The sequence below is a fragment of the Chiloscyllium plagiosum genome, chromosome 29, assembly GCF_004010195.1.
Source record: "Chiloscyllium plagiosum isolate BGI_BamShark_2017 chromosome 29, ASM401019v2, whole genome shotgun sequence".
NCBI classification, from domain to species: Eukaryota; Metazoa; Chordata; class Chondrichthyes; order Orectolobiformes; family Hemiscylliidae; genus Chiloscyllium; species Chiloscyllium plagiosum.
Window position 1 is genome coordinate 16,734,985 of NC_057738.1, and position 26,931 is coordinate 16,761,915.

The 26,931-nt window shown below is 40.2% G+C and overlaps 1 protein-coding gene and 1 long non-coding RNA gene across 4 annotated transcripts in view; one reads left to right on the plus strand and one right to left on the minus strand.

Moving 5' to 3' along the window:
* The window catches only part of LOC122564403, a 40,070-nt gene extending 16,434 nt beyond the window's left edge, over positions 1–23,636 (minus strand). For both annotated transcript variants that reach the window (XR_006315907.1, XR_006315906.1), the window contains exons 1-2: positions 23,551–23,636; positions 13,981–14,109 (exon numbers count right to left, since the gene is read on the minus strand). This is a non-coding gene — a long non-coding RNA (uncharacterized LOC122564403). The remainder of the gene's footprint in view (positions 1–13,980; positions 14,110–23,550) is intronic.
* Positions 23,637–23,725: 89 nt separating this feature from the next.
* LOC122564402 (oxysterol-binding protein-related protein 10-like) overlaps positions 23,726–26,931 on the plus strand; it is a 256,567-nt gene continuing 253,361 nt past the window's right edge. For both annotated transcript variants that reach the window (XR_006315905.1, XM_043719213.1), the window contains exon 1: positions 23,726–24,181. Coding sequence is in view for 1 of the 2 variants with exons in the window: in XM_043719213.1 (XP_043575148.1) it covers positions 23,865–24,181 (317 nt within the window). In the remaining variant the exon portion in view is untranslated. The remainder of the gene's footprint in view (positions 24,182–26,931) is intronic.

Below are 26,931 nucleotides of genomic sequence, written 5' to 3' on the forward strand. Positions count from 1 at the left end.
CAGTATCCTCTGAGCAAGATCAACTTACAAACATAAGTTGCTTGTCCCACCTTTTCAAACATGGAATTGGATATGAATCAGTCTTTGTAACTGCATTGGCTTTGCGATAGTCCACACATAACCGTTAGGCACCTTTACTATGGGTGAGCTCCAGTCACTGTAACTCACTCCAATACTGTCATCTTGGAGCATGAGTTCAATCTCCTTTTGAACCTGTGCCAACTTTAGAGGGTGTGCCTATAAGGAAGTTGCTTAGACGGAACAGCATTTCCTATATCTACATCACGCACAATAGGTCAGTGCTTCCCAGCTTATTTCCACACATCTCCACATGCAATAGCCATAACTCTTCAGGTTACTTCGATTTTCCTCTGGAAAGTAACTCAATAATTTATCCCAATTTTTGACAACTTCCTCGTTGTCCAATTTAATTTGAGGAATGTCCAATTCAGAATCCTCTGAACTTGGTTCTTCACTTTGTGTTGTAACCAATAACACATTCTCCTTTGGCTTTCCTTCCCCGTCAAAATACTTTTTGAGCATATTCACATGACACTGTCTGAGATTTCTTTCTGTCTGGAGTCCTTGCCAAATAGTTCACCTCACTCGACCTCCTTTTAACTTGATTAAGTCCACTAAACCTTGCTTTTAAATGTTCACCTATCACTGGAAGTAACATTAACACCTTATCTCCAACAGCAAAATTGTGAGTTTTTGATTTCTTGTCTGCTTCCCGTTTCATTGTATGCTATAATACTTTTAAATGCTGTCTAGTCAACTCCCCTGCTCTATTTAAACATTCCTTAAAATTTGACGCATCGTCCAAATGGATGATCTCTGAATTCTGACTCACCAATTTCTCCTTAATTAGTTGTAATGATCCTCTCACTTCATGCCCAAAAAAACAATTCAAATGGGCTGAATTTGCCTGACTCATTTGGTGCATCTCTAATCACAAGAAGTATGAACAGAATTCCCTTATCCCAGTCATCTAGGTAGTCTTGACTATTAGACCTCAACATGGTCTTTAATGTCTGATGCCACCTTCTTCATGTTCCCTGCGACTCTGGATGGTATGCAATAGATTTGAATTATTTTATTCTTAAGCTGTCCATAACTTCCTTGAATAATTTTGATGTCAAGTTTGACCCTTGATCTGATTGTATCTCTGTGGATAGTCCATATGTAGTGAAAAACTTGAGTAACTCCTTTTTAATCGTTTTAGCTGTGACATCCCCTCTGGAAATCTACTGGACACATCCATTATTGTTAACCAATACTGATTCCCACTTTTTGTTTTAGGTATGAGCCCTATGCAGTGAATTAAGATTCTTGTCAAACGTTCCTCAAGTACAGGAATAGGTATTAAAGGTATGGGTTTTCCAATTACCTGACATATATGACATGTCTGGCAAAATTCAACTACATCCTTGTGCAGACCAGGCCAGTAAAAATATGTTTACATTTTAACTAGGATTTTCCTTACCTCTAAATGATCGTCTACTGGTAGTTCATATGCTACCTGCAACACCTCCTTTCTCTATCCCACTGGCAATATGACTTGATAAACTTCTGCCCATTTTTCATCTGCCTGAATATGATTTGAAGGAGCTGGTGTTGAACAGGGTGGACAAAGTTAAAAATCACACAACACCAGGTTATAGTCCAACAGGTTGGACTATAACCTGGTGTTGTGTGATTTCTAACACTGCCGATGGTCTCCATTTCCTCATTAAGACATCATTTTATGATAGTAGCACACCAGGATACATCTAGATTCTTCTTCCATGTATGCTTTTTGTTACAGTCGGTTTACATTTTCATTTTTCTGCTGTAACTCAGTTAATTTCTCTTAACTAAAGATGTCTGCTTTGTCATCCTACTGCTTCTGGTTTGTCTCAACCATTTAATCGAACAGGGTCGCTGCTAATTCCAGTTCAACTTCCTTATCTACACTCTTTGATCTCTCCTGTTTCAACTAATGACTTTTTGATCTTATTACCACACACTCAGGAAAACTCCCAGGATATGCGTCTTTTAGTATTTCAGTTGCCTGAATTTCCACTGGCTTTTCAACCACAGTAGGAAGCAATCCTACCTGTGAACCAGCTATATCGTTAGCAAGGAAAATTGTATTCCTGGAGATGAAAGTTTGTCCAGCACTCCTACCACTGCTTTCCCATTCATCACTGGACACTATATCTCACTCTACATAATAAAGCGCTCGTCTCAACGTGAATTCCCGTTACTAATTCCTTTAGAGGTCCTTCAGAGGAAACTATCTCCTCATCTTTCAACATCAAAGATTGAGAGGATCCTGTATCTGTTAATATTGTAACCTCTTTACCTGCTGTCCTGGCTTATGAGAGTAAACTTTACCTTCACAAATATATGGTTGTATATTCTGGTGCAGCTTTTTAGCCTGCACTGTGCATTCTGTTACCACTCCAACAAAATTCACCAGCTCATCCTATTTTCCTACATCTGGCTTCCCAGTGCTTTTTCTAACCCACCAACATTGATTTCATGTGGCCTACTTTACTGCAGTGAAAACACTGGAGCTTTTTACCTTCTCTTTCCCCTTCATGGGTTTCCTTTTTACCTGTGGTAAGTTATCCTTATGATCTTCACTGAGATCTACCTTTCCCTGTGTGGATTTCTCTTCTCCCCAATTTCTATCCCTGAAATTGATATTGGAAGCCAAACTTTGATTTATGAACCAACTCGTAATCATCAGCCATTTCAGCTGCCAATCTTGCTGTTTTAACTCTCTGCTCTTCCACATGAGTTCTCACTACTTCAGGAAGTGAATTTTTGAACTCCTCCAAAATAATCTTCTCTCTAAGAGCATCATAGATTTTCTCTATTTTTAATACCCTTATCCACCTATCAAAATTATTTTGATTAATCCTTTCAAACTCAATATATGTTTGACCAGGGTCACTCCTTAGATTCCTGAAATGCTGTCTGTAGGCTTCTGGCACAAGCTCATATGCACTTAAAATGGCGTTCTTCACCTCCTCATATGTCCCACAAACCTTCTCTTAATAGTATTGCAAATACCTCACTAGACCTACCTAAAAGTTTCGTTTGGATCAACAAAATCTGCATGGTCACTGTATTTATTTGGCGACCTTTTCAAATGAGATCAAAAAGGCTTCTACATCCTTCTCATCAAGTTTAGGCAATGCTTGAATGTATTTGAGCAGATCCTCACCAAGCCTTTGACTACCATAGGTTTGCTCATCTTCACTCTCTTCCTCGCTAAACTTACCTTCAGCCTTCATCTCCATCCTTTTAAATTGACACTCCTGTCTAAGTTGCAATTTCTGAAGTTCAAATTCACTCTTTCTTTTTCCTTTTCTTCTGGTAGGGCCTTCTCTCCTTTTCAGCTAAAAACCTTCTGTCCCCTTCTGTATCTTCTAACATGGGTCTTCCTTCCCTTTATTTATCTTCTAACTCCTGTTGCCTCACTTACAATTTAATTTTTTTCTAATGCCACTGCACTTCTCTGTTTCCCTGATTAAATCCAAGCACTTGACCAATTCCATTACAATTTCAGCTTTTCTTTTGTCCCTGGTTAAACCCAATTCTAACCTGTTTACTACTTCTAAAAGGATATCCTTCCTCTGTCTTCATTAACTTTCTTGGCAAAGTTGGGAAGCATCTTCAAACCCCAGAACCTTTTGTGCAATGTTAAAAGCCATTTCCAAAGATTCTAATGACCTTCTCAGCACATTTATTCCAATAATTACCACATCTTTTATCGGACACGCTGGCAATTTCAGTTCCAGCCTCGTTGCCAATTCCAGCAGCTTTGTTTTGTTCACCCCTTGTAAAGCCCCCAATGTCACTTCTTCTACCCCCAGAAAACTTTGTGACTGGAAGAGTCATTACTACACCAAGCAATGCTTATGTCAACACCTGGAACAAAAGACACTAACACTTCCCACTCGCTGCCTTTGAGTCCAACAGCCGTAATCCCAAATTGGAACACCGAATAAATCCTGTAAAGAGACCCCAGTTTGTTAAGGACCAGTTCAGACCCTCTCAAAACATTTCAAAATGGTAGCCCACCCTCTAACCTTTCTAGTTTTAAGCAGGTTTAAAGTGGATATCCCAGAAGAGATGTAGCTGGTCAAATCCCTTCGGTTTCAAACAAAACAGAATTTATTTACAGAGTACCAAATAAAACACAAACAAGAGAACAGAATACAGAATAACTTAACCTCTCTTAAAAACCTAGTAGACTATCTGCAATCCCAACGTAATAATGCTATTCCAAATGCCCACAACAGTCCCCATAAACACCCGCTTGGCAAAAAGGTAAAATCAGACACAGGTTCTAACAGGAGAGAGAGAGAGATGGCAGAGAGATTTAGTATGGAACCTCTTTCCACTGTAGCTGTTTCCTTAGGTTACCCAGCTTAAGCTGAGCAGCAGCTCTGACCAGCCAGACTGCTAAAATAAAACAAGCCCAAGAAAAGCTGAGCTGGGAGAAGTGGCCATTCCCCTTTCATTGTAGAAGTGTGTTTTTTAAAAACTTAAAACTTCGAGTAGATAAACCCGGTCATATTGGAACCTTTGGTTTTACAACCCCTCTGAAAATAAAACCAAGTACAACATAACCTTGTTAAAGGAGTAGCATCATCTCAATACATAGCAGCTCAGCGAGCAAGTCAGCAACCCCCATCTAAAATTTGAGCTACAAATCTTTTGAAATACTGTGTAGCAAGAAACATTTGTGCCATACAAATGCTAAGAATGACAATCTCCAATAAGAGACAACCTAACATCCACCCATTGACATTTATTGGTGTTACTGTTACTGAATCTCCCACTATCACCATCCTGGCGGTTGCCATAGACCAGAAACTCAACGGAATCACCATATAAATACAAGAGCAGGTCAGATGCTAGGAATACTGCGGTGAGTAACTCAACTTCTATCTCCCCAGAGTCTGTCCACCATCTACAATGCAGAAGTAAGGAATGTGATGGAATAGTTACCCCCTACCTATGGGGGATGCTTCAACAACTTTCAAGAAGCTTGACACCATCTAGGAAATATCAGCTAGTTTTATTGGCACCACATCCACAACCATCCACTCTTTCCACCATTGATTCTCAGTAACAGCAGAGTGTACAATCTGCAAGATGCACTGCAGCAATTCACCAAAGATCCTTCAACAGCACCTTCCAAACCCACAACCACTCCCATCTAGAATGACAGGCTAACATGTGGGAACACCACCATCTTCAAGTTTCCATCCAAGCTACTCACCATCTTGACTTAGAAATATATTGCCACTACTATATTGTTGCTGGTTCAAGATCTTGGAATTCCTTCCCTCCCTCAGGTCATTGTGGGTCTATCTACAGCACATGAACCATAATGGTTAAAGAAAGAAGCTCACCACTATCTTCTCATGGGCAACTATGCATAGGCAATAAATGCTGGTCAGCCAGCTGGCCACGCCATGAGTGATTACGGAAAAAAACAAGCAGGATAGATAAAAAGGAAGCATTGGAAGAATTATATTTAGATTTTCGGAAGGCATTAGTTAAGTAAGCACCCATTATTTAAACAAGAGCACATGATGATACAAATAGCAGGAAAGGGAATTTGCTAACTAATGAATGACAGATTGGGATAAGGGGAGGCATTTTCAGGATGATTGCCCATAACAAGTGCCACAGGGATCAGTGCTGGGGCCACAGTTATTCACAATCATATTTATATTCAATCATGACTTGGATAAGGAAGGCGAATGTACTGTAGCCGAGTTTGCATATGACAGAAATATGTGGGAAGGCAAGCGGTGAGGATGACACAAAGTTTGCAGAGGCATTTGGACAAGTTGAATGGTCGGCAAAAATTTGGCAAATGGAATGCTATGGAAAATGTGAGGTTATGCACTTTGGCAGGAGCTGAATACTACTTAAATTGAGAAATATGGCAGAAAACTAATATCAGAGAGATTTGTGAGTCCTCATCCACAAATCACAAGAAGCTAGAATCCAAATTCAGGAGGTAACAGGGAAAACAAGTGAATTGTTTTCCTTTATTTCAAATGGATGGAGTATAAAAGTGGAAAGGTTTTGCTAAAACTATACACACAATAGGCAGACCACAGCTGGAATACTACAAATAGTTTTGAGCATCTAATCTTAAGAAAGAGAAACTGGCATTGGAGGCAGTCCAGAGAAAGTTCATAGGCTGATACCAAGTATGGGGACCGTCTTATAAGGCGAGGTTAAATTTAAAAGAATGAGAGGTAACCTTACTGAAATATAGAAGATTCTTAGTGGACTTGCCCCAAATACCAGAATAACGTCATTTACAAGTTCGTTGATGACACCGCCATAGTCAGTCAAATCTCAGATGGCGATGAAACAGACGACAGATGGGTGGTTGAAAGACCTAGAAAAATGGTGCACTGAGAACAACCTAGCTCTCAATGCCATCAAAACCAAGGCAAAAAACAAGCAGGATAGATAAAAAGGAAGCATTGGAAGAACTATATTTGGATTTTCAGAAGGCATTAGTTAAGGAAGCACACATTATTCAAATAAGAGCACTTGATGATACAAATAGCAGGAAAGAGAATTTGCTAACTAATGAATCTCAGAGTTGGGATAAGGGGAGGCATTTTTGTCATTTTCATTATTGACTTTCGGCGGGATGTTACTCATGCCCCCCCCCGACACATTAACAGCACAGAGGTGAAACGAGTGGAAAGTGTCAAGCTCCTGTGAGTGGTCATCCGCAACAAGCTTTCTTAGACTCTTCATGTGGATGCACTGGTTACAAAGGCCCAACAACGTCTCTTCTTCCTCAGGCAGCTGAGGAAATTTGGCATGACGGCGAATACCCCTGCCAACCTTTATAGGTGCACCATCGAGAGCATTCTGTCTGGATGTATCACTACTTGGTATGGCAACTGTACCATTCAAGATCGGAGACGGTTACAGAGAGCGAGGAACTTGGCTCGGACAATCACAAAGGTCAAGCTTCCATCTATAGAATCCATCCACCAGGCCAGCTGTCAAGGAAAGGCCGTCAGCATTCTCAAAGAGCCATCCCACCCTGGCAATGTTTTTCTACAACCACTACCATCAGGGAGAAGGTACAAAAGCCTGAACACATGCACCATTTGGTTTTGCAACAGTTTCTACCCTACTGTTATTAGGATACTGAACAGACTAACAAACTCTTAACATTCGCCTGTACCTGTGTTTTTGTTTTTGCCGCTGTTTACCTATTATTTACTTATCTATTCTACTTAACTCTGTGACCTTGCTCGCAAGACAAAACTTTTCACTGTGCCTCGGTATATACATGACAATAAATTCAATTCAATTCAATTCAGGTAGAGATGGAAAGATTGCCAGTACCAGAGGGCATTATTACACAATAAGAGATTGCATATTTACGACAGAGGTTAGAAGGAATTTCTTCTCTTAGAGAGTAGCGAATCAGTAGAATTTTTTTACTGCTGTTGAGGGACTGTTAAGGCTGTGCAGTTAAGTGTATTTCATGGTTGAAATCGACAGATTTTTCATCTGTAAATGATTCAAGGTTTACAGGGAAAAGGCAGGAAAGTGAAATTGATCTTTACCAGATCAGCCATGATCGCATTGATTGTCACAGCAAACTCAATGGGCCGAATGGCCTACTTCAGCTCCTACATCTTATGATCTCTGCTCATTAATAACAGGCATTCAGTTCTTGAAAGTATTACTGATTGCTACTATTATTGACCCAAAGGATTTTTAATATATTTTTTGCTGGGCTCAGTTGAATGAAAAAGAAGGATACTTGTACAGGAAATTACAAAGAAAGCAAGAAATTCTTGAACTCACAGTAATTTTCTCAGGCTGCATTAATGTTTTAAAGTGAAAGAAGTACCTTTAAAATAGAGTCACCAGAGATGACTGGAGAGATAAAAGAATCCGTACTTAATGTTATAGTTAATAGGCTGACTCGTGGATAAACTGAAAATGTGTTGCTGGAAAAGCACAGCAGGTCAGGCAGTATCCAAGGAGCAGGAGAATCTCCAGCAACACTTTTCAGCTTTTCCAGCAACACATTTTCAGCTCTGATCTCCAGCATCTGCAGTCCTCACTTTCTCCTGACTCGTGGATAAGTCAGATCAGAAAAAGAGAAAGTATTAAGTGTCAACCATAGTATCAGATGTTAGTTTACATCAAATGAAAGCCTTGAGAAGCTTTTTAACAACAATAAATTACTGATACAATGTTAACTTACAATAATTCAATTAAAAACTGGATAGTTGCTTAGTCAAGTACTTTTGCTTTCCAATGCTTTCAAATATTAAATAATAAAATCACAACTTAGATTAATAATATATTTTAACATTATCTAATTGAATGGGAAATACTTTATAATCGGCAAAAAGCATTATAACTACTGCCAAGTAAGCTCATAAAATAAAGGAGCACAATTAAGCCATTCAATCTATCAGGTCAGCTTTAACTATTCAGTTATGGCTGATATGTTTCTCAACCCCATTCTCCTGCCTTCTCCCTGTAATTTTTGCTTCCATTCCTAATCAAGAGCCTATCTATTTCTGTCTTAAATACACTCAATGACTTGGCCTCCACAGATTTTTGTAGTAAAGAGTGCTACAGATTCATTACCCTCTGGCTGAAGAAATTCCTACTCATCTCAATTCAAAAGAGTTATCCCTTCACTCTGAGGCTGAGCTTGTACTAGTGGAAACATCTTGCCCATGTCCACTCCATCCAGGCTTCTCACTATTTTATAAATTTCAATGAGATCCCACCCACCCCACTCATCCTTCTAAACTCCAATCCATACAGACCCATAGTCCTCATCATACTTCATATGACAAACTCTTAATTCCCAAGATTACTATAGAATCAGAGAATCAAACAGCATGGAAACAGACCCTTCAATACAACCTATTCATGTCAACTAAGCTTCCCAAACGAAACTAACATTTGCCTGCGTTTGGTCTGTATCCCTCTAAACCTTTCCTTTTTATGTACTTATCCAAATGCTTTTTAAATGTTGTAACTGTACTTGCATCTATCACTTCCTTTGGCAGTTCATTCCACATATAATCCATCGTTTGTGTGAAAACATTGCACCTCAAGTTCCTTTTAAATCTTTCTCTTCTCACCTTAAAAATACTCCCTCTAGTTTTCAACTTCCCTATCCGAGAAAAAAGACTTCTGCCATTCACTTTATCTATGCCCCTTATGATTTTATAAACGTCCAAAAGGTCACCCTTAAATCTCCTAAACTCGGGGGAATCCAAGATGGCGGCAATCTAGAAGGATCACGTTGCAGAGCTTAGCACCACAGCACAAGTAGGACGAATTTCTAATCCGCCCAACCTGCACCAGTGCGGCATCCTGGGACTCTAAAAAGGTCGTGGACTCCCAGGAAACTGTGAAAAATTGACTTACCTGCATTTTTGCCGTCCAGAGATGCCAAAGAAGGGAGGAGGACCGTCTGAGGCTGGACCCACAGCCCAGACTGCAGGATCTCGGATTCAATTTACTTACCAGGCCCTGGTGAAGGAGCTCGCGAAATCTCACAAGATGTTGGGTAAGCAGATAGAGGAGAAGCTGGCCCTGATCTCTATCATGCTGCAGAAGCATGAACAGCAGCTGGGAGCCCTGGTAAAAAGGCTGGATGACATTGAACACAATGTCACAGTGGTGGAAGCTGATACCGGTTCCTCCAAGGATAGGATCCAAGCCCTGGAGACACAGGTTCGTAGTTTGCATGACCAAGTGGATGATCTTGAGAACAGGGGAAGGAGAAAGAATATTTGGATCATCGGTCTGCCGGAGGATAAGGAAGGTGAGTGGCCTGCGGAATTTATTGAGGACTGGTTGACAGAATTCCTTAATTTGGAGACTGGAATAAGAGGCTTGTAGATTGAGAGGGCTCACCGGGTCATGGTGCGGAGATCAGGTCTGGGTCAACGTCCTCGTCCTATCCTGGTGCGGTTCCATCACTACAGAGATGAGGAGAGAATTGTGGAATCTTCCAGAATCCAGGGGAAGGATCTGAAGACCCTAATTTATGAGGGGTCTAAGATCATGTTCTTCCAGGACTTCTCAGCGGCGGTGATCCAGAGAAGAAAATCCTATGACAGTGTCAAGAGAATGAGGGAGCTTGGGATTCAGTACTCCCTGACACATCCAGCAGTGGTTCGGATCACCTTAGATGCATCCGTACATCTCTTTGACACGGAGAAGGCAAGAGACTTTGTGGACAAATTAACCTAATCTGAACAATTTAGTATGTACAAATAGTAGTTTGGGTATGTCCTCTTATTAAAAAAAACAGAGGAAGTCTGGTAGGTAATAATTTGGTTTAAACTATGTTTGGCAGCAGTTGAGATGTGCACTTTCAATTTCTAAGTTAAGTTATACCAGAGGATGGGTGGGTTATTTGCCCCTTCCTTAAAAAAAAATTCTTTATTTATATTGCTAGTCCATGGTGCATTTACTTTCTTTTCTGCTTGTTTTTGCATTGTGGCTCTAGCTCGGAAGAGGGAAAATGGCTGGGGTGGCTAGCTGCCTACTTATGGGCCGTTTGCAATGGGTAGTTGCTCCCTTTGAGTTGGGAGTGAGTTCCCCTATTCAGCACTGTTGGCACTTTATATGTTGGTTTGTTTTTTGGTTTTTGTTACTTTTAATCTTTGATAGTTTTGTAGGTTTGTTAAATATCGTGATTTTAGTTCATGTAGTTTTTATGTTCGATGGATCATATGACACTAAGGCTCAGCGACTTGTGGTTCGACTTACTCCTCTCTGGAATTTAAATGTTACTGCAGAAGGTTATGACTAATGACTTGATTAAGTGGTGAACCTAGACCTAGAGGAAGAAAGTACTTTTGAGTCTTAGAAAGTAGAAGGTGGATATTGCTTTGTTACAGGAGACACACTTGGATGATAGGGAGCATTTGAAACTACAGCAGAATGGCTTTGATCGGGTTTACTTTTCATCATTTAATACCAGAAGTAGAGGAGTGGCTATATGGGTTAGGAGGAATCTCCTATTTAAGTTACTAGAGTGTGTTAAAGACGCACATGGGAGGTTCGTAATTCTTAAAGCCCTGATAAATGGCGAAGAATATGGTGCTTTAAATGTTTATTGCCCTCCAGCTCATCCTCTCAAAATTTTGGTATATGTGTTTTCTAAACTGATCTGTCTCAAATCCCGGCATATCATTGTAGGCAGAGATTTTAACTGTCTCATGGATCCCACAGTAGACAGGTTGCCCAAAGGCCTTCCGATACCCTCTGTACAAACTAAACAATTAGTGGATCTGTGTGTGGAGTTAGGGTTGATGGACGTCTGGAGGTGTCTCCAACCTACACGCAGGGATTTTGATTTTTTTTCAATCCACATGGCTGTCACATCAGGATTGATTTTTTTCTGACCCCTGGTGTCAACCCTGGACTTAGTGGAGTGGGTTTGAGGCACTGGCAAATGGATCCCTTTATCCTCAAGGATAATAAGTTTTTATTTCTCTCGGGAATTTCGGGCATTCCTAGACATTAACTCAGGCTCAGTTAGTAGCCCATCCGTCCTTTGGGAAACTACCAAAGCCCATGCTTGGGGGTTAGTTATCTCCTTCACTGCCAGTAGAAAGCAGAAGGGTGAGCAGCAACATCTCCTCAAAGTAGGTTGAAGGCAGAGAGAAGGCTTACTTTGACAGGCCCTGGTTGGTCAAACTACAGAGGATTATGGCCCTGTGGTCTGCATTGAATTCCATACTCACGCAGACAGCAAAGAAGGAGCTTACTTTTGCAAAGCAAAGGTTATATGAGCATGGTGACTGGCCAGGCAAATATTTGGCATGTCTCGCCAGGAAAAGGAGTGCCCCACAAGCCATTACGGCGATTAGGGAAGGGTCTGGGAACCTAACATGTGATTCCAAAAAGATTAATGTGGCATTCCAGAGATTTTACTCTAAGTTATACCAACCTAAAGGTTGTGTGGAGGGGCAAGCCATAATGGAATCTTTTTTTATGGATCTTGATCTCCTAGGCGTGACCCCTGAACAAGAGTCCTTTCTCAATGTCCCCTTGTCAGAGCAAGAGGTGAGGAGGCTGTGAAGCAGCTTCAGAATGGAAAGGCGCCCTGTCCTGACAGACGTCCCAGTGAATTCTATAAGGCATTTATAAACATACTGTCAGGCCCAATTCTTAATATGTTTCAATGACTCATATAGCCATGATTGTCTCCCACCACCGATGAGAGAGGTCAACATTTCACTTGTTCTTAAAAAAAGGGAACGTCCCAGAGGACTGTGCTTCATACAGCCCCATTTCACTCCTAAATATAGACTTTAAAATCCTCTCTAAGCCTCTCGCATTAAGTCTGGAGACTGTTACCTTCGATTGTTAATGAGGATCAGATGGGCTTCATAAAGGGCCAGAGATCCTCCAATAATGTTAGGAGACTGCTTAATGTAATTCAAGTGTGTCAACAACAGTCAATACGGGGGCTGGTGATTTCTCTAGATGCAGGGAAGGCATTTGACCGAGTTGAATGGTCGTACCTTTTTTATACTCTCGAGCGGTTTGGTTTGGGTGCAGTTTTTAATAAGATAGGTAAAGGTTTTCCACAGTGACCCTCTCAGTGCAGTCATCACCAATAGGGTACGATCGAGCAATTTTAACTTTTTGAGGCAGCCAAAAGGGCTGTCTCCTTTCGCCACTCCTTTTTACATTGGTGATTGAATCATTGGTGGAGGCCATTCATAGGGATCCTAATATAACAGCTCCAGAAGTGGGGTCAAAATTACATAAGATTTCATTGTATGCAGACGATGTCCTAATTTTCTTTGTCAAATCCAGCAGTTTCAGTGCCTCGCTTGATACAATGATCTGCATGTTTGGCACCTTTTCAGGGTACAAGATTAATCTTGCAAAATCAGAGGCTATGCCTATGGGTGGTCTTATGAAGTTGCTCGGTCTTGAAGGCAAATACCAACTTCCATTTAAGTGGTCACTGGGGGTTTTGTATTTGGGCATATTCATTATTCCAGTTCTGGATTGGTTGTTCAAAGCCAATTTTGTTCAATTATTTGACAAAATCAAACAAGACCTTCAAAGATGGGAGGCACTTCTGGTCTCGTGGTTGGGTCGGATAGTGCTTATTAAGATGAATATTCTCCCCCATTTGCTATACCCTATACCCTATATGATGCTCCCCCTGACTTTCAATAAGCAAACATTCAGGAGACTGAACAGCTGATTTAGCTCCTTTATTTGGCATTGTAAGTGTCCCTTCATTAAATTAGCTAAACTGCAACTGCCTCACAGATTGGGGTGAGTGGATCCTCCAGACATTAAAAGCTCGCTTTTATCCTATGTGAGTGATTGGGCCTGTGGGGACCCTCTTACAATATAGTTAGATATCAAAGCCTCCCAAGGCAAGGTGCCCCCTTACTAGCCTGCTGTTTCTCGACAAAATGAGTACAGTTAGGGAATATTGCCATAACCCAATAGCTATCAATAAAGTTAAAGCATGGAGGGCAATTCGGCAGAGGGAAGGCAATCTTGGCAAAACATCTTCTTTTACACCTATAGTGGGTATGCTGAGCTTTCAACCGAGGATGATAGATTCAGGATTCAAACGTTGGGCAGCTAGGAGTGTGTGTTGCATGGGTGATTTATTTGAGAGAGACAATTTGTCCTTTGGTCAGTTAGCAGGGAAATATGAGCGATCTAACAAGGACCTCTTTTGTTTCTTTCAAGTTAGGGATTCTATTAAAAACAATTACACTTTTGATTGACTCCCCTACAAATCCAACATCGAGAGGAGGGTGCTCAGTGCTAAGAGTACACTTTCTGTTAGCACTTTATATCATCAATTGGGGTTGGCTCTGGAACATTTGTCAAAATTTAAACCGGGGTATCTTCAACATGTATTAAGTGCAATGTCTGTATGGGCACTCTTACCCATTGTCTCTGGTCTTGTAGTCGGTTTCTGGTCTTGGAACGTTGTGATGGGTGCAATGGAGAGGATTTTGGGTGTAAGGGTGCAGAAGGACCCGATCTCTCTTCTTCTGGGACTGTCCAGTGTGTTCCCTGCAAATGCACATAAGAAAAAACTTTTCAATATCCTCACTTTTTGAGCAAGAAATAAAATCTTGGGTATCTGAAACGCCCCCAGGCCTGTCGGGTTGGCAGAAAATTGTTATGGAGCATATTCCCTTGGATTTTCTCACAAGTATGGTACACCATAAAACTGGGAATTTGTATAAGACATGGCAACCCTTTTTGGAATTAGTGTGATTTATCTGCCACACTAATAAAGGGTTTTATATAGCCGTAACGATTGTGTTTTACAAGTCCAATATCCAGGGATAAGGAACTGTGAACATATGAGTGTCTTGTTTGGCTGAGTTGAGTTGTTACTATTTATTAGTCTGTTGTTGGTTATTATTTATTTAGTTAAATAGTTAGTTGGGTTTTTTTATTATATATTTTTCTATATACATTTGTACATGAGGGCGGGTTGGGTTTTTTCACTTTTTTTCTTGTATTTTTTTTGTAATGTTTTGAATTGTATTGTTTTGTATTTGTTGTAATATTAGAAAATCTATTTTTTCAAAAAAAATATATTTTAAAAAACCTCCTAAGCTCCAGTGAACCTCTTCTGGACCCGGCTAGAACATCCTTTCCTAGATACTTAAGAGAATCCTGAAAAAAATTCCAAAACAAACATTATCACAAATTAATCAATATCTGATTCTGTTTCAAAATTATGAAAGGTTGGGGAGAAATTAGCTTTGCAAAACTAGAAAGGAATGGAGAGAAAGTGAGGACTGCAGATGCTGGAGATCAGAGTCGAAAAGTGTGGCGTTGGAAAAGCACAGCAAGTCAGGCAGCATTTGAGGAGCAGGAGAGTCGATGTTTTGGGCATAAGCCCTTCATCAGGAGTGGAGTGGAGCTCCCTCACCCCTCCCACTACCCGTTCCTGATAAAGGGCTGATGCCCGAAACGCCAATTCTCCTGCTCCTCGGATGCTGCCTGGCCTGCTGTGCTTTTCCAGCATCACTTTTCAACTCTAGAAAGGAATGGAGCTGGGATGTGACTATCTTTGGCAAATAATTCTCTGTCTAGCAAATGAAGGATGGGGCATTATGCAGGGGGGTTGGAACATTTTAACAGCGTCAGCATTAAGCATTTCCAATGCAGATATACAAAACTTAAAGTGGACAGAGACTTTTTGAAAACATTCAAAAATAATACTGAAAATGTACAATGATTGTAAAAATACCTGTCAGAAGTTAATTCTCTTTACCGAAAACAACATCTGATTAATGGGTTTTAATAAAACTCATAACTTCTGAACAAAGACAATGCAAAAATGAAATGACCATATAATCTATTTTGATGGTAATGGTGCTCCTGCTGCTTGTTGCTGCATCTGCAAGGAGATCTGCTTTCACAGAATGCTACTCTTGTCTTTCGTGTGTTAACCTTACAAATCCACTGTAGCTCATCTGCAGCCACTGTAACATCTTTATCCGACTAATCCTAGGTTGATCCCTTTCATGGTGCTCCAGTTCACCTTCTAGAAGAGAGGTGATATTAACTGAGAACTAAATTTTGGTTAGGAGACCAGGATAAGGCCTCATCTTTGAACACTATTCAATTTTGGTAATGCCTTATCTGAGAGAAAGACCTCCCAAACTGGATTGCAGGATGAAGATTTTATTATAGATTAGATTATATGCTCAAATTCCTGAAGCAGGGCAATTATCTTCAATCTTCAGACTCAGAGGCAAGCATGCTACCATTGTGTCAATTACATTACCCAAACGAGTGGACAGCAATATTGTCAAAGTAGTGTTCAGTGTATAAAAACGAAAGCAGTTTAGATGTATGAATTCCATGTGTCTTTCAATTTTGTCAAAATATTTATTTGTCATTTTATTACTGTTACTACTTTCTAGATTTAGTATCCAGCATAAATCATTCAGTAAAATGCTCTCTCCTAATATTTCAAATGTACACTATTTTTTAACCATACACACAGTGTGACACAGGGGCAGGACAGGGCAGAGGTTTTATACTTTATATTACCTCATCTCCTTTCAACTCTACTCAATACTTACAAAGATTCATCAGTGATGCAGTGGAATATTCACAACCCACCTTGATGGGTGCAGCTACAAAAATGCCCAAACAGCTTTATATCATTCACGATGGAGTTTGTTTGATCAGTGACTTCAATATCACCTGGACCACAAGTGTACTATTGTTTACAGTATAATTTTGAGGATGCAGTGCAACAACAACAGCACCTCCATTACCTACAACTTGTGTTATGAAGAAAGACAAAAATATAAATATTGTGGTGATGCCATTTGTTGATGGTATGCTCATTTTGACATGTATTGTAGTGTCTTTATTGTTGCTGGGAAGAATATATTGTAATTTCCTACCTAACAGCATCGTAGTAGCATTACCACTTCAATAAATGGGCTCTTCATCACCTCTTTAGGAAACTGTTAGGAGGAAATGATAGTTTCGTAGTACTGTCACTAGACTAATAAACCAGAGGACTGGACTAATATTGGGGACAGAGGCTGAAATCCCTCCACAACAGCTTGAGGAATTTAAATTCAATTAATGCCATGAAAATGCCATAACTACACCTGACTCCACCCAAGCATAATCATCAAATCCTTTTCCTGTATTCAGGAGTCAGTTTTCTGAAAAAAAAAACTTTTAGTTCATTCATAGCTATTTCAGATGCTCTCTGTTGCAAGTTTGACTTTGAGTGAGAGCACTCATTTGCTTTCAAGCTAGACATTGATTTGTGAAAAACATTAGCAGACATTAAAGTTCAATACTCCCCAATGTGGAAGAAAGCATATTGATACAAAAGTTTTTTTAAAAATCTCAACAAACATATATTTCTTTGAGCATAAAATCTCCACTGGGAAAGTGGTAACATCATGACTAATGAGAATAAAATACGGTCATAATTAGATTAAACAAGAAGCTTACAATGACACTAAAAACATTAGTAAGCTTGAGGATTGGAAGAAATTCATAAAGGAAGAAATTTGCAAAGAGGGAGAGTAAATTAGCAAGAGCTACAAAAATAGGAAATAGAGCTTTTAGCTGTAAAATAGGAAGGCATTAAAAAAAGTGAACAACAGTGCTTTTCAAATGCTTTCCCATGATGACCTAATTATTCTGCTGTTTGAAAATGGTCATGAATCCAGACCTGAGAGAGTTGGTGGGGCTGTGGTGAGAAACCTGTGACAGCCTTTCATACTCGGACGGAGCTCTACAGCACTCAATGCAGTTCTTGGGGCTTGTGACCCCAGAATTCTAGTTCACAACCTATGGGAATCCTGGCATTCAATTTGGGAAGCTGTGCCTTAAAGGCGTTGAAGCTGAAATCATGAAGGGGAAGGAGGACACTGCAAAAATACTTACACAAATATTATCCGCCCATCTTCACAGTAGAAGACACAAAGAATATAGTGAAAACTGTGAGGAACCAATGGTTAAATGAAAGTGAGGATCTTAAAAAGAAATTAATGTTAATAAAGAAAACGTAGTGGATGAATCAATGGCTTTAATAGCTTAGAAATGTCCTGCACAGTAGGTTTTAAAAGTGGCGCTGCAGAGATAGCAGATGCTTGATATTGTTCTTCTAGAATTTTCTAAATTATTGATTGGAAGAATGAGTTGAAGAACTGCCCTTGAATGAAGGGAACGGAGAGAACCAAAGACCAGTTAGCTGACATCAGTTGCAAGGAAAATGCTACACTTGATTATTGAAGATGCAGTAACAGGCTACTTGGAAAATCAAAATTTAGCAAGACCAACAAAGGGAAACCATGTTCAAGAAATGTATGAGTGTTTTGAGAGTGCATGTAAACAGGGAGAACTACTCATTTGAATTTTCAGGAGATATTCAATCAGATGCTACATAAGATTGTTACATAAGTTTAGGATTTAGGAGATGGGGTAATATGGATTGAAGATTGGTTCAAAGGCAGAAAACAAAGAATTGTTACAAATGATTTTTTTCTGGATGGTACTAGTGGGATGCCACAAGAATCAGTGCTCAGACCTTAGCAACTTAGAATAACAGGTACACAATGATTGATTCAGTAGCTGGGCAAAAGGGAAGCAAAAAGCACAATGTAATGGTATAACATTACTGAATTTGAAAATGAAAATGAAAAAGCACAATGTTTTAAAGGTGAGAAACTAGATAATGTGGAAAGATTTGGTTGAATATACATAGGTCTCTTGGAAAAGTTAACCTGCGGATACTGTGAACAAACGGAAGGAAACTAAGAATAGAAACATCGAAAGTAGAAGCAGAATTAGGCCATTCAGCCCTCTGAGCCTGCTCCATCATTCCTTATGTCTGATCATTCAACTCAAAAGCCTGTTCTTGTTAGTCCTTCATATCCTTTGATCCCTTTAGTCCTAACTGCTATATTCAACTCCTTCTTGAAATGTTTTGGCCTTGACTGCTTTCTGTAGCAGTGGATTTCACAGGCTTACCACTTTCTGGTGAAAAGATTTCTTTTCACTTTGGTCCTAAAATAGTTTACCCCATGCCCATAAACTATGACTCCTGGTTCTGGACTCCCCAGTCATTGGGAACATCCTTCCTGCATAATCCAAATCACACTGAGCATTTTACATCCTCCTCACAGCTTATCTTCCCACACAGCTTCGTGTCATGATATCTTGGCATTTGTTACCCAGGCAGAGTATAAAATAAACAGGTTTTACTAAAATTACATAGCGTTTTGAAAAGACCACACTTGAAGCTCTGTCACAGTTTTGATCACTACAGAATATTTTAGAGGGATCTTGTGGTGCAGTGGCAGTGTCCCTACCTTTGGGAATGAAATTCTGGTTCCAGTCCCATCTATTTCAGAGGTGTGTCATAACATGTCCGAACAAGTTGATTAAACATGTCTGTTATATTTGGGGCTTAATAGAAGGTTCATTACATTTATCCCTCAGTTTGAGAGAAATCGATTAGAAAAGTACCATGTAGAAACATAGAAGCAGGAATAAGTCATTTTGCTCTTTGAGTTTACTCTGTCATTTGATATGATCATGACTAGTAATCCAACTCGTACTGTTTATGCTTTCTCTTCATACCGATCAATCTGTTTAGCCCTAATAATTATATATCCTTGAAAATATTCTATGCTTTGATTTCAACCACTTTCTGTGGAAGAGAATTCCACAAGTTCACCCACTCTCTGGGTGAAGAAATTTCTCATCTCAGTTCTAAATGACCTATCCACTACCTTAAACTGTGACCACTGATTCTAGACTCCAATCCTTGATCATCAGGAACATTCTTCCTCTGTTTACCCTGTTTAGTCAGAGTCATAGATATAAAAACAATGACTGCAGATGCTGGAAACTAAATTCTGGAGTAGAGTAGTGCTGGAAAAGCACAGCAGTTCAGGCAGCATCTGAGGAGCAGGAAATTCGATGTTTCGGGCAAAAGCCCTTCATCAGGAAAGAGTCATAGAGATGTACAGCATGGAAACAGATCCTTTGGTCCAACTTGTCGACAGATATCCTAAATTAATCTAGTCCCATTTGCCAGTACTTGGCCCATATCCCTCTCAACTCTTCTTATTCATGTACCCACCCAGATGCCTTTTAAATGTTGTAATTGTACCAGCCTCCACCACTCCCTCTGGTAGCTCACTCCATACATGCAGCATTCTCTGCATGAAAATGTTGCTTCTTAGGTCCCTTTTATAAATTTTCCTTCTCACCCTATGTCCTCTAGTTCTGGACTCCCCCAACCCAAGGAAAAGACCTTGTTTATTTACCCTATTCATGCCCGTCATGATTTTATAAACCTCTATAAGGTCATCCCTCAGCCTCCAATGTTCCAGGGAAACATGATTTTCCCCATTCACTGTGCAGAAAACTTTGGACTTAATCCCTGCCAGAAAGAAACAATAACATTCTGGTTGGGAACTATGGAAAATAAAGAACATGAAAGCATAGGAAGGGTTAAAGCATAAAGACCACTGGCAACCTGTGTTCTGTGGAAGGCAGGATGGGATAATCATAGTGGAACACCAATTAGCAGAGTAAAGTTAAGGCTGAAAGGTCACTATGGCGAGATGAGAAAACACAAGTAATAAAGCAAGTTTCTCTGTTAAGTGTTATGATGACAGGATTGGGACAATAAATAGTTGGGACATGACATTAAAATATCTAATTAATAGTTAGTAGAGTCAGCTTGAGACAGCAGACTATTGTAACAGATGGAATAGCTAAATATCTTTCATGGCAGGTTAGTGTGGGATGGAAAGATCACTGTAGCACAGTTAGCAATAAATATCTAACCGTGACATTAGAATAACATTAAGTCGAATGTACAACTAAAGAGATAATGGGAACTAACATCACTGGTTTATTGTGTAGCTAGAGTGAGGTACTTTGATTAATATAGTTGGACATGCTGATAAGTTAACAGAAAAATGATAAAAAAAATATAAAAATCCACTGACCCTGAGGCTCGTGAGCATTCGAGAATCTGCTTTCTCAATGTTATGGTTTTTTGTTTGCAAATAAAAGACCTACTTCTTGAAGAACTCTCTGCGTCTCCTGGTGGTTCTCTATATTTTCTCCACAACAGAACCTGCTTATTTTGCATGAAATCCCATGTATTTAATTCACCCACAGAATTACTATCTGGCCTCTGGAATTAAGGACAGGTATGATGATGTGTCCATTCTGTCAAAAGAAGGACTTCTAATTATAGGACCCAGAGCAGTAGTTACAAGAACTTACCAGCACTTGAACTTTGGAGGCTGCAGTAACTAGGATTCAAGACCTGAGAAAGCTCTTCAGTGCGTCTCTCACTCTTACTTATACTAAGGAGTTCTTAGTAGCTGCAGTCGAGTGTAATATAAGGGACAGAAGGAAGAAGACCTCTCCAAAAATCAAACATGGATAGGAAGTAGTTAAGCAAGGCAACAGCAACAGTGTCACGTTTCCAACTTGGAGACAGAGCACCATAAGGTTTGAGGACTATAGGTAAAGTTTGATAAAGACAATGACACAATATTTTCAATGTTAAATTCCACACTCTGAACTTCCCAGCATTCTCTTGTATAGAGCTTTTCACGTTATCACATCTTGCAACTCCATTCATTCCTTTTTCTAAAGACATTTCACATCCTAAACTGAACAGACATCAGTCACATTCATCCTCAGCCGATTGCCCATTCATATCCATTCATCACAGCAATTCTTCACAATGTGCTTCCTTTCCATCCATATGAGTCATCACCAGTGATTACATCTTTCTGTTTTCTCCTTGCAGGGGGAGAGTACACAACTTAGTGAGAGAGGCAGTGTCCCAATGCAGAAGCGTCACTTACTGGCAACACATACCCACCTAGTCCATTTTTCTTGTTCGAGATTACAGATGTCAGCAGCAACCTACCATGAAAATCTTACTCTTCTTAGCTAGAAGCGTTCAGACCTGTTGATTCTCTGCAAGTAGATTCTGACCTTGCCTCTTTCCAGCTCCTTAGTGTTCACCCCCTCAATCCTTGTTGTGTATTGCACTTGCTTCTCATCAGATATTACATAAACTGACTGTGTGAAAGCAGCAGAAAAGTGGAAGGTAAAGTGAGTGAAGAGTAAGACAAGTGAAAAAACTTCCAAAAAATTGGAAATCAATTGCCTCATTGAAAGAAAAGTGCTTTGAACAGCAATCTCTCATGGACATGATGTAATTCCTGCACTTCACTGATTAAAACCTTCCAGTTTGTCAGTTTGACTAGTTAGAGTTTGACATGTTTAAATTCATTAAAATTTTACAGAATGAGAGGCTATTTCATTTGCTGTTAAAAAAACCCTAAAGAACTGGATGGGACAAATGCAAAAAGTCCACCTCCAGTTGATGGAGTGTCTAGCGTTAAGGACTGTAGTCCCAGGATAAGGTTCAGCCATTTGAGACTGGGGTGAGGAGACATTTCTTAACAAAAGAGGGGTTGAGCCTTTGTAATGCTCTATCCCATAAAAGGATGGATGCTTGATTAACGAATATGCTCCAGACGGAGATCTTTAGATTCTAGGGTATCACATGAATCAAGAAAATGAGGATATGGCAGAAAAGTACATTTGATGGGGACATTCCACCAACACCTTTTTAAATGAGGAAGTAGTCAATTCCTGCTTACTTAGGTTCTCAAAATATTCCTAACTTTGATAACCAAATGTAATGCTGGAGGCAAAGGTTACATTCAAGCACATTTTTATTCACTATTAGGATATGGGCATCATGCTAGGCTGACAATCGCTTGAAAAGAGGGTCACAGTCTACTTTCTTGAACCAAATTTTAAGTACCACAAATCCTCTACTTGCGATTTGCTCTACTTATCACAATACTGAGTCGAAATTTGTAAATTGAGAAAAGTTGGTTGGTTGAACATAAACCACAATTTTATGGAAACAACAAACTACTTCCTTCAAAACACGTTAAAAAGTTTTAAATTACTTATTTATGGGGTCGCTCATAATGCCGAAGTAGTAAAGCCGTTCACTATTTGGACATTTAAAAAGACAAGCAGCTGGCCACTCTTACAAAGCCAGTTTGGGAGGGTAGTTATAATTTGGAGGTACCGGTGTTGGACTGGGGTGTACAAAGTTAAAAATCACACAACACCAAGGTTATAGATCAGTGGTGCTGGAAGAGCACAGCAATTCAGGCAGCATCCGACGAGCAGCAAAATCGACGTTTCGGGCAAAAGCCCTTCATTGCCCGAATCGGATGCTGCCTGAATTGCTGTGCTCTTCCAGCACCACTGACCCAGAATCTGGCTTCCAGCATCTGCAGTCGTTGTTTTTACCAAGGTTATAGTCCAACAGGTTTAACTGGAGGCCACAACCGCCTGATGAAGAAGCGGCGCTCCGAAAACTACTTTGCTTCCAGTTAAACTTGTTGGACTACAACCTGGTGTCGTGTGATTTCTAAAGTTTGGGAGGGGACTGCGCTGCTCGCGCGTAGACGTCCACATGCACGTGCTCGCGTTACGCAATCGCGCGCGAGCTCCAGCCAAGGGAACGGCAGAGAGAGTTAGTGTCTCCTGGAATTCCAGAGTAAAGTACGGAATGGGAAGGGCTTTTGAGGACTGTTACAGAGAGAGGATCACGAGGAAGTCAAGGCCACACAACACACCCCGGGCACTGTGACAGGGCAGAGGAGAACTGTACCCTTGCCAGGGCTCACATTACGCGTACTTGAGAGGGAGACTCCTTTCCCGCCCTCCCCTTCTGTGACTGATCGGTAAGGGAGGGGGGAAAGTACCAGGCAAGACGTCTCCTGGACGCGTAAGCGCCACCGAGACGGGGCACCACGTCACTGGCAGCGAGAAGTCAGCAGATTTGATGAGGGAGGGACTCGTAGCGACTACCTGACAGAGGGTGGGGAAGAGGAGCAACAGTGGTGGTGGTGGGGAGGGGAGCTGTCCCGTCGGTTGACTCACTGATAGAGTGGCGGTGGCGGCAGCAGCAGCAGTAGCGAGTGTTTTCCCTCGATTGCCTGACACCTTCGGACCGTGTAGGGCTCGAGCGCCGGACGTTCGTTATTCGGAATGTTCCATTGAACGCGCGCGACCCACCCCGCCCACCTCTGCCGTGCCCAGTGCCGCGCGCTGCTGCACATCCTGGCCGCCGCCGCGGTGCAAACTCCGTCCTGTCTGTCCGTCACACTTCATTGTCGTGTTGTTTAGAACCCCTCCCTTCCCCCTTTTACCCTTTCTTCTTAAAGGAAAACGACAGCCAGCGTTTGTCGCGGTAAATGTTTAACACTGAGAAAGTGGTTCCTGGCAGCGCTGCTGCTGCTGCAGCTGGTAGTGGTGGTGGTGGTGGTAGTGGTGGTGGGAGAAGGCACTCTGTTTCTCCAGGGGAAAGGGGATCATTGGTGTTGAAAGCAAACACCCAGGACAGGGCGAAGAGCAACTGCAGCAGCCCAACCTCAGCAGCTGCAACCGCGGATTCGATGCGGATCGTCCGTGAGGAGCAGCAGAACCACCACCATTATCATCCGGAAGCTGGCAAGGTTGTGGAGGGTTTACTCAGCAAGTACACCAATCTGATCCAGGGCTGGCAGCACAGGTACGAAACTATGGAGTGTGTACTGTATGTACAACTTCGTTTGGGAAATATCTTAGGCGCAAACTGCGCTTGTCGTTAATTGTATGAAATACACCCATAACACTCGATATTTGGCGAACGAGGTATAACTTATGTTAGGCTGGCAATGTTCCTTTTATGTTAATGTTTCTGCGTGTTGAAATATGAGCTGGAATAGATTGATCTTCACTGAAAGCTAGTCATCCCTTGCTGATTAAAACCACTTTTCCTGGTTAGTGCAATATAATGAAATGCAAAATTGGTAGCTCAAATCTCGTCAGCTCGTACTCATGAGACATATTTGAGTAGAAAAACTGTAGTGATTACATGGACATTTTGTACTGTGAATTTTGGAGATCTGAAATCTGTATCAATTTAATATATCAAATAGTTTAATTAGTACGCTTTCAACCTTCTTTTCGTTATGCCTTCTCCGTGATCACTGCACATATTGACGTAGGTTTATTATCTGTTTCATAGCGTTCCAGCAGTACTCGATATATAATGGGGCTGAAGCTAAATTTAAATGACAAGTAACTAGTTTAAAGCTGTGTTTTCAGGCTTTTGAGTACTGATCATAAACCTTCTGAACTACATTAATGCTTGTCAAACAACTTTATGCTGGCAACTGTACTTTGGTATTTCTCATCGCACAAAAGAATAAGGTATCACATCAGGGGCCATTCTTGAACTCTCTTTCAACAGTTGTAGAGTCATACAGTATGGAAACAGGTCCTTTGACCCAACTTGTCCATGCCGACCAGTATTACTAAATTAACGAGTCCCATTTGCCTGCATTTGGTCCATATCTCTCTAAACCTTTCCTATCCCTGTACCTGCCCAAATGTCTTGTAAATGTAATTGCACCCATCTAGACCATGTCTTCTGGCAGCTTGTTCCATATATGCACCACCCTCTGTGTGGAAAAGCTGCCCTCAGGTCCATCTGGCATCAAGTATTTTTTGTATAAGGCAGATGAAAGTTTTAACTATTGTCTTCTGGTTATGGGAAAGCACTTTAAACTCCATTAAATAAGCACTGATTTAATTATAGGGATCTATTGCATCCTAAATGCCACTGTTACAGATACTCTGATTCTGTGCAATGAGCAGGCTCAGAATATTATTGCATGATCGTGATCTTGTACTAATTTTGGGTGTGAGTGAATAGTCGCTTTTTACTATACTTTGACAGTGTCCTCCATTTATATCCTCCATTTGTAACTCAGAAGATCTTTTTGTTGGATTCTCACTTCAATTTTAGACTATTAGATTATGGTCTGTCTTGAGTTTTTTACTTTACTATCTGATTTGTAACGTACAACTACTTGCTTTATGAAAGCATGAAATTCATTTTAAGAGAATGGTAATGCCATCAAGGCTTACTGTTTTTGAAACATAAATTGCATTGCAACTTAAATTACTTTACGTTTGCATGTATTTCAGTTACATTTTATATTTTAAAGGTTTCTAAAACTTCTGATTTATCCTAATAGAGTGATGTTCTAATATGGTAAGTTCCACAACAAGATTTGTTTACAGACTACTTCAAAGTAGCAATGTGTGAAATGAAACTTAGCAAACAGGAATTGAATGTGTGGAAATCTCTGGCTTTAAAACATCTTGAGACAAATCTGATTAATGCAGTCTATTTTTACTGGAAAAACATTATTTACTTGTTAGAAGTGTGTGGCAGGTACAAGGTTGCTAGCTAAACAACCAAAATCTTTTCAGAATTTATGTATAGGTATACATATTAATAAATATTTTATATAGAATAACTTAATTTCTTTTGAAAAAAATGTTTTTCTCCTTGCTGAGAACATACTAGAAGTAGGGATAATATTTAGATGTTATAGTTAAGTTTATTGAAGGGATCATTTTATTTGCACTCTGACACTTTCATAATGTAAAACAATATTCCTAAAAGGAACATAAAATATAATTCGGTTCTACTGTTTAATTTTTGGAACATTTATAAAAAATGGAATGTTCTCCTAGTTTGTGGTGTAACTCACTGCTAGGAAGTAAGGAAATGCAGTCTGAAAATCTAGTATTTTTTTTGTTCCCTTTTGTTTTTATTGCTTTATTTTAGATGTTTTTCTTCAACCTGGGAAAAAAAATTGACTGCCTAGTGTCTGTTATATTCAACCTTCCTTTTGGCGTAGTGTTAGAAAATCCAGCACTGTTTGGAATTTGTTCTCTTGCCAAATATTCTAGTCATTTGCTAGGTAATTGGAATGTTCTAGATATTTGGAAACTTTTTAATCATTTAGGCTAGGTAACTAATGTTACCATCAGTATGGGAATAGTTTCATCTTATGTTATTGGCTACATTTGTTTTAGAAAAATCACTTTGTTAAATTATACCTCCACCTTTTAGATAATTTTTGTATTGCTACCAATTTAAGGTTTTGAATTCTTCTTCCATAAGGGAGACCAAGGAAAATCTCTTTGAGTGAATTGTTCAGATTGACATTATGCCTTAATGAGACTTGCAAGTGAATGTTGAAGTAGTACAGCATTAGGCTGAGGGTACATCACTTCCATGTCTGATCTTTCTGCAGTTATGCAGAACTCCACAAAGGCAATTTTCTAATTGCTACAGGTTAGTGATAGAGAATGGGAATTCTGTCTTGCTTTTCATCCGTAGGCTTGACACGGTGGCACAGTGATTAGCACTGCTGCCTCACAGTGCCAGAGACCCGGGTTCAATTCCCACCTCAGGCAACT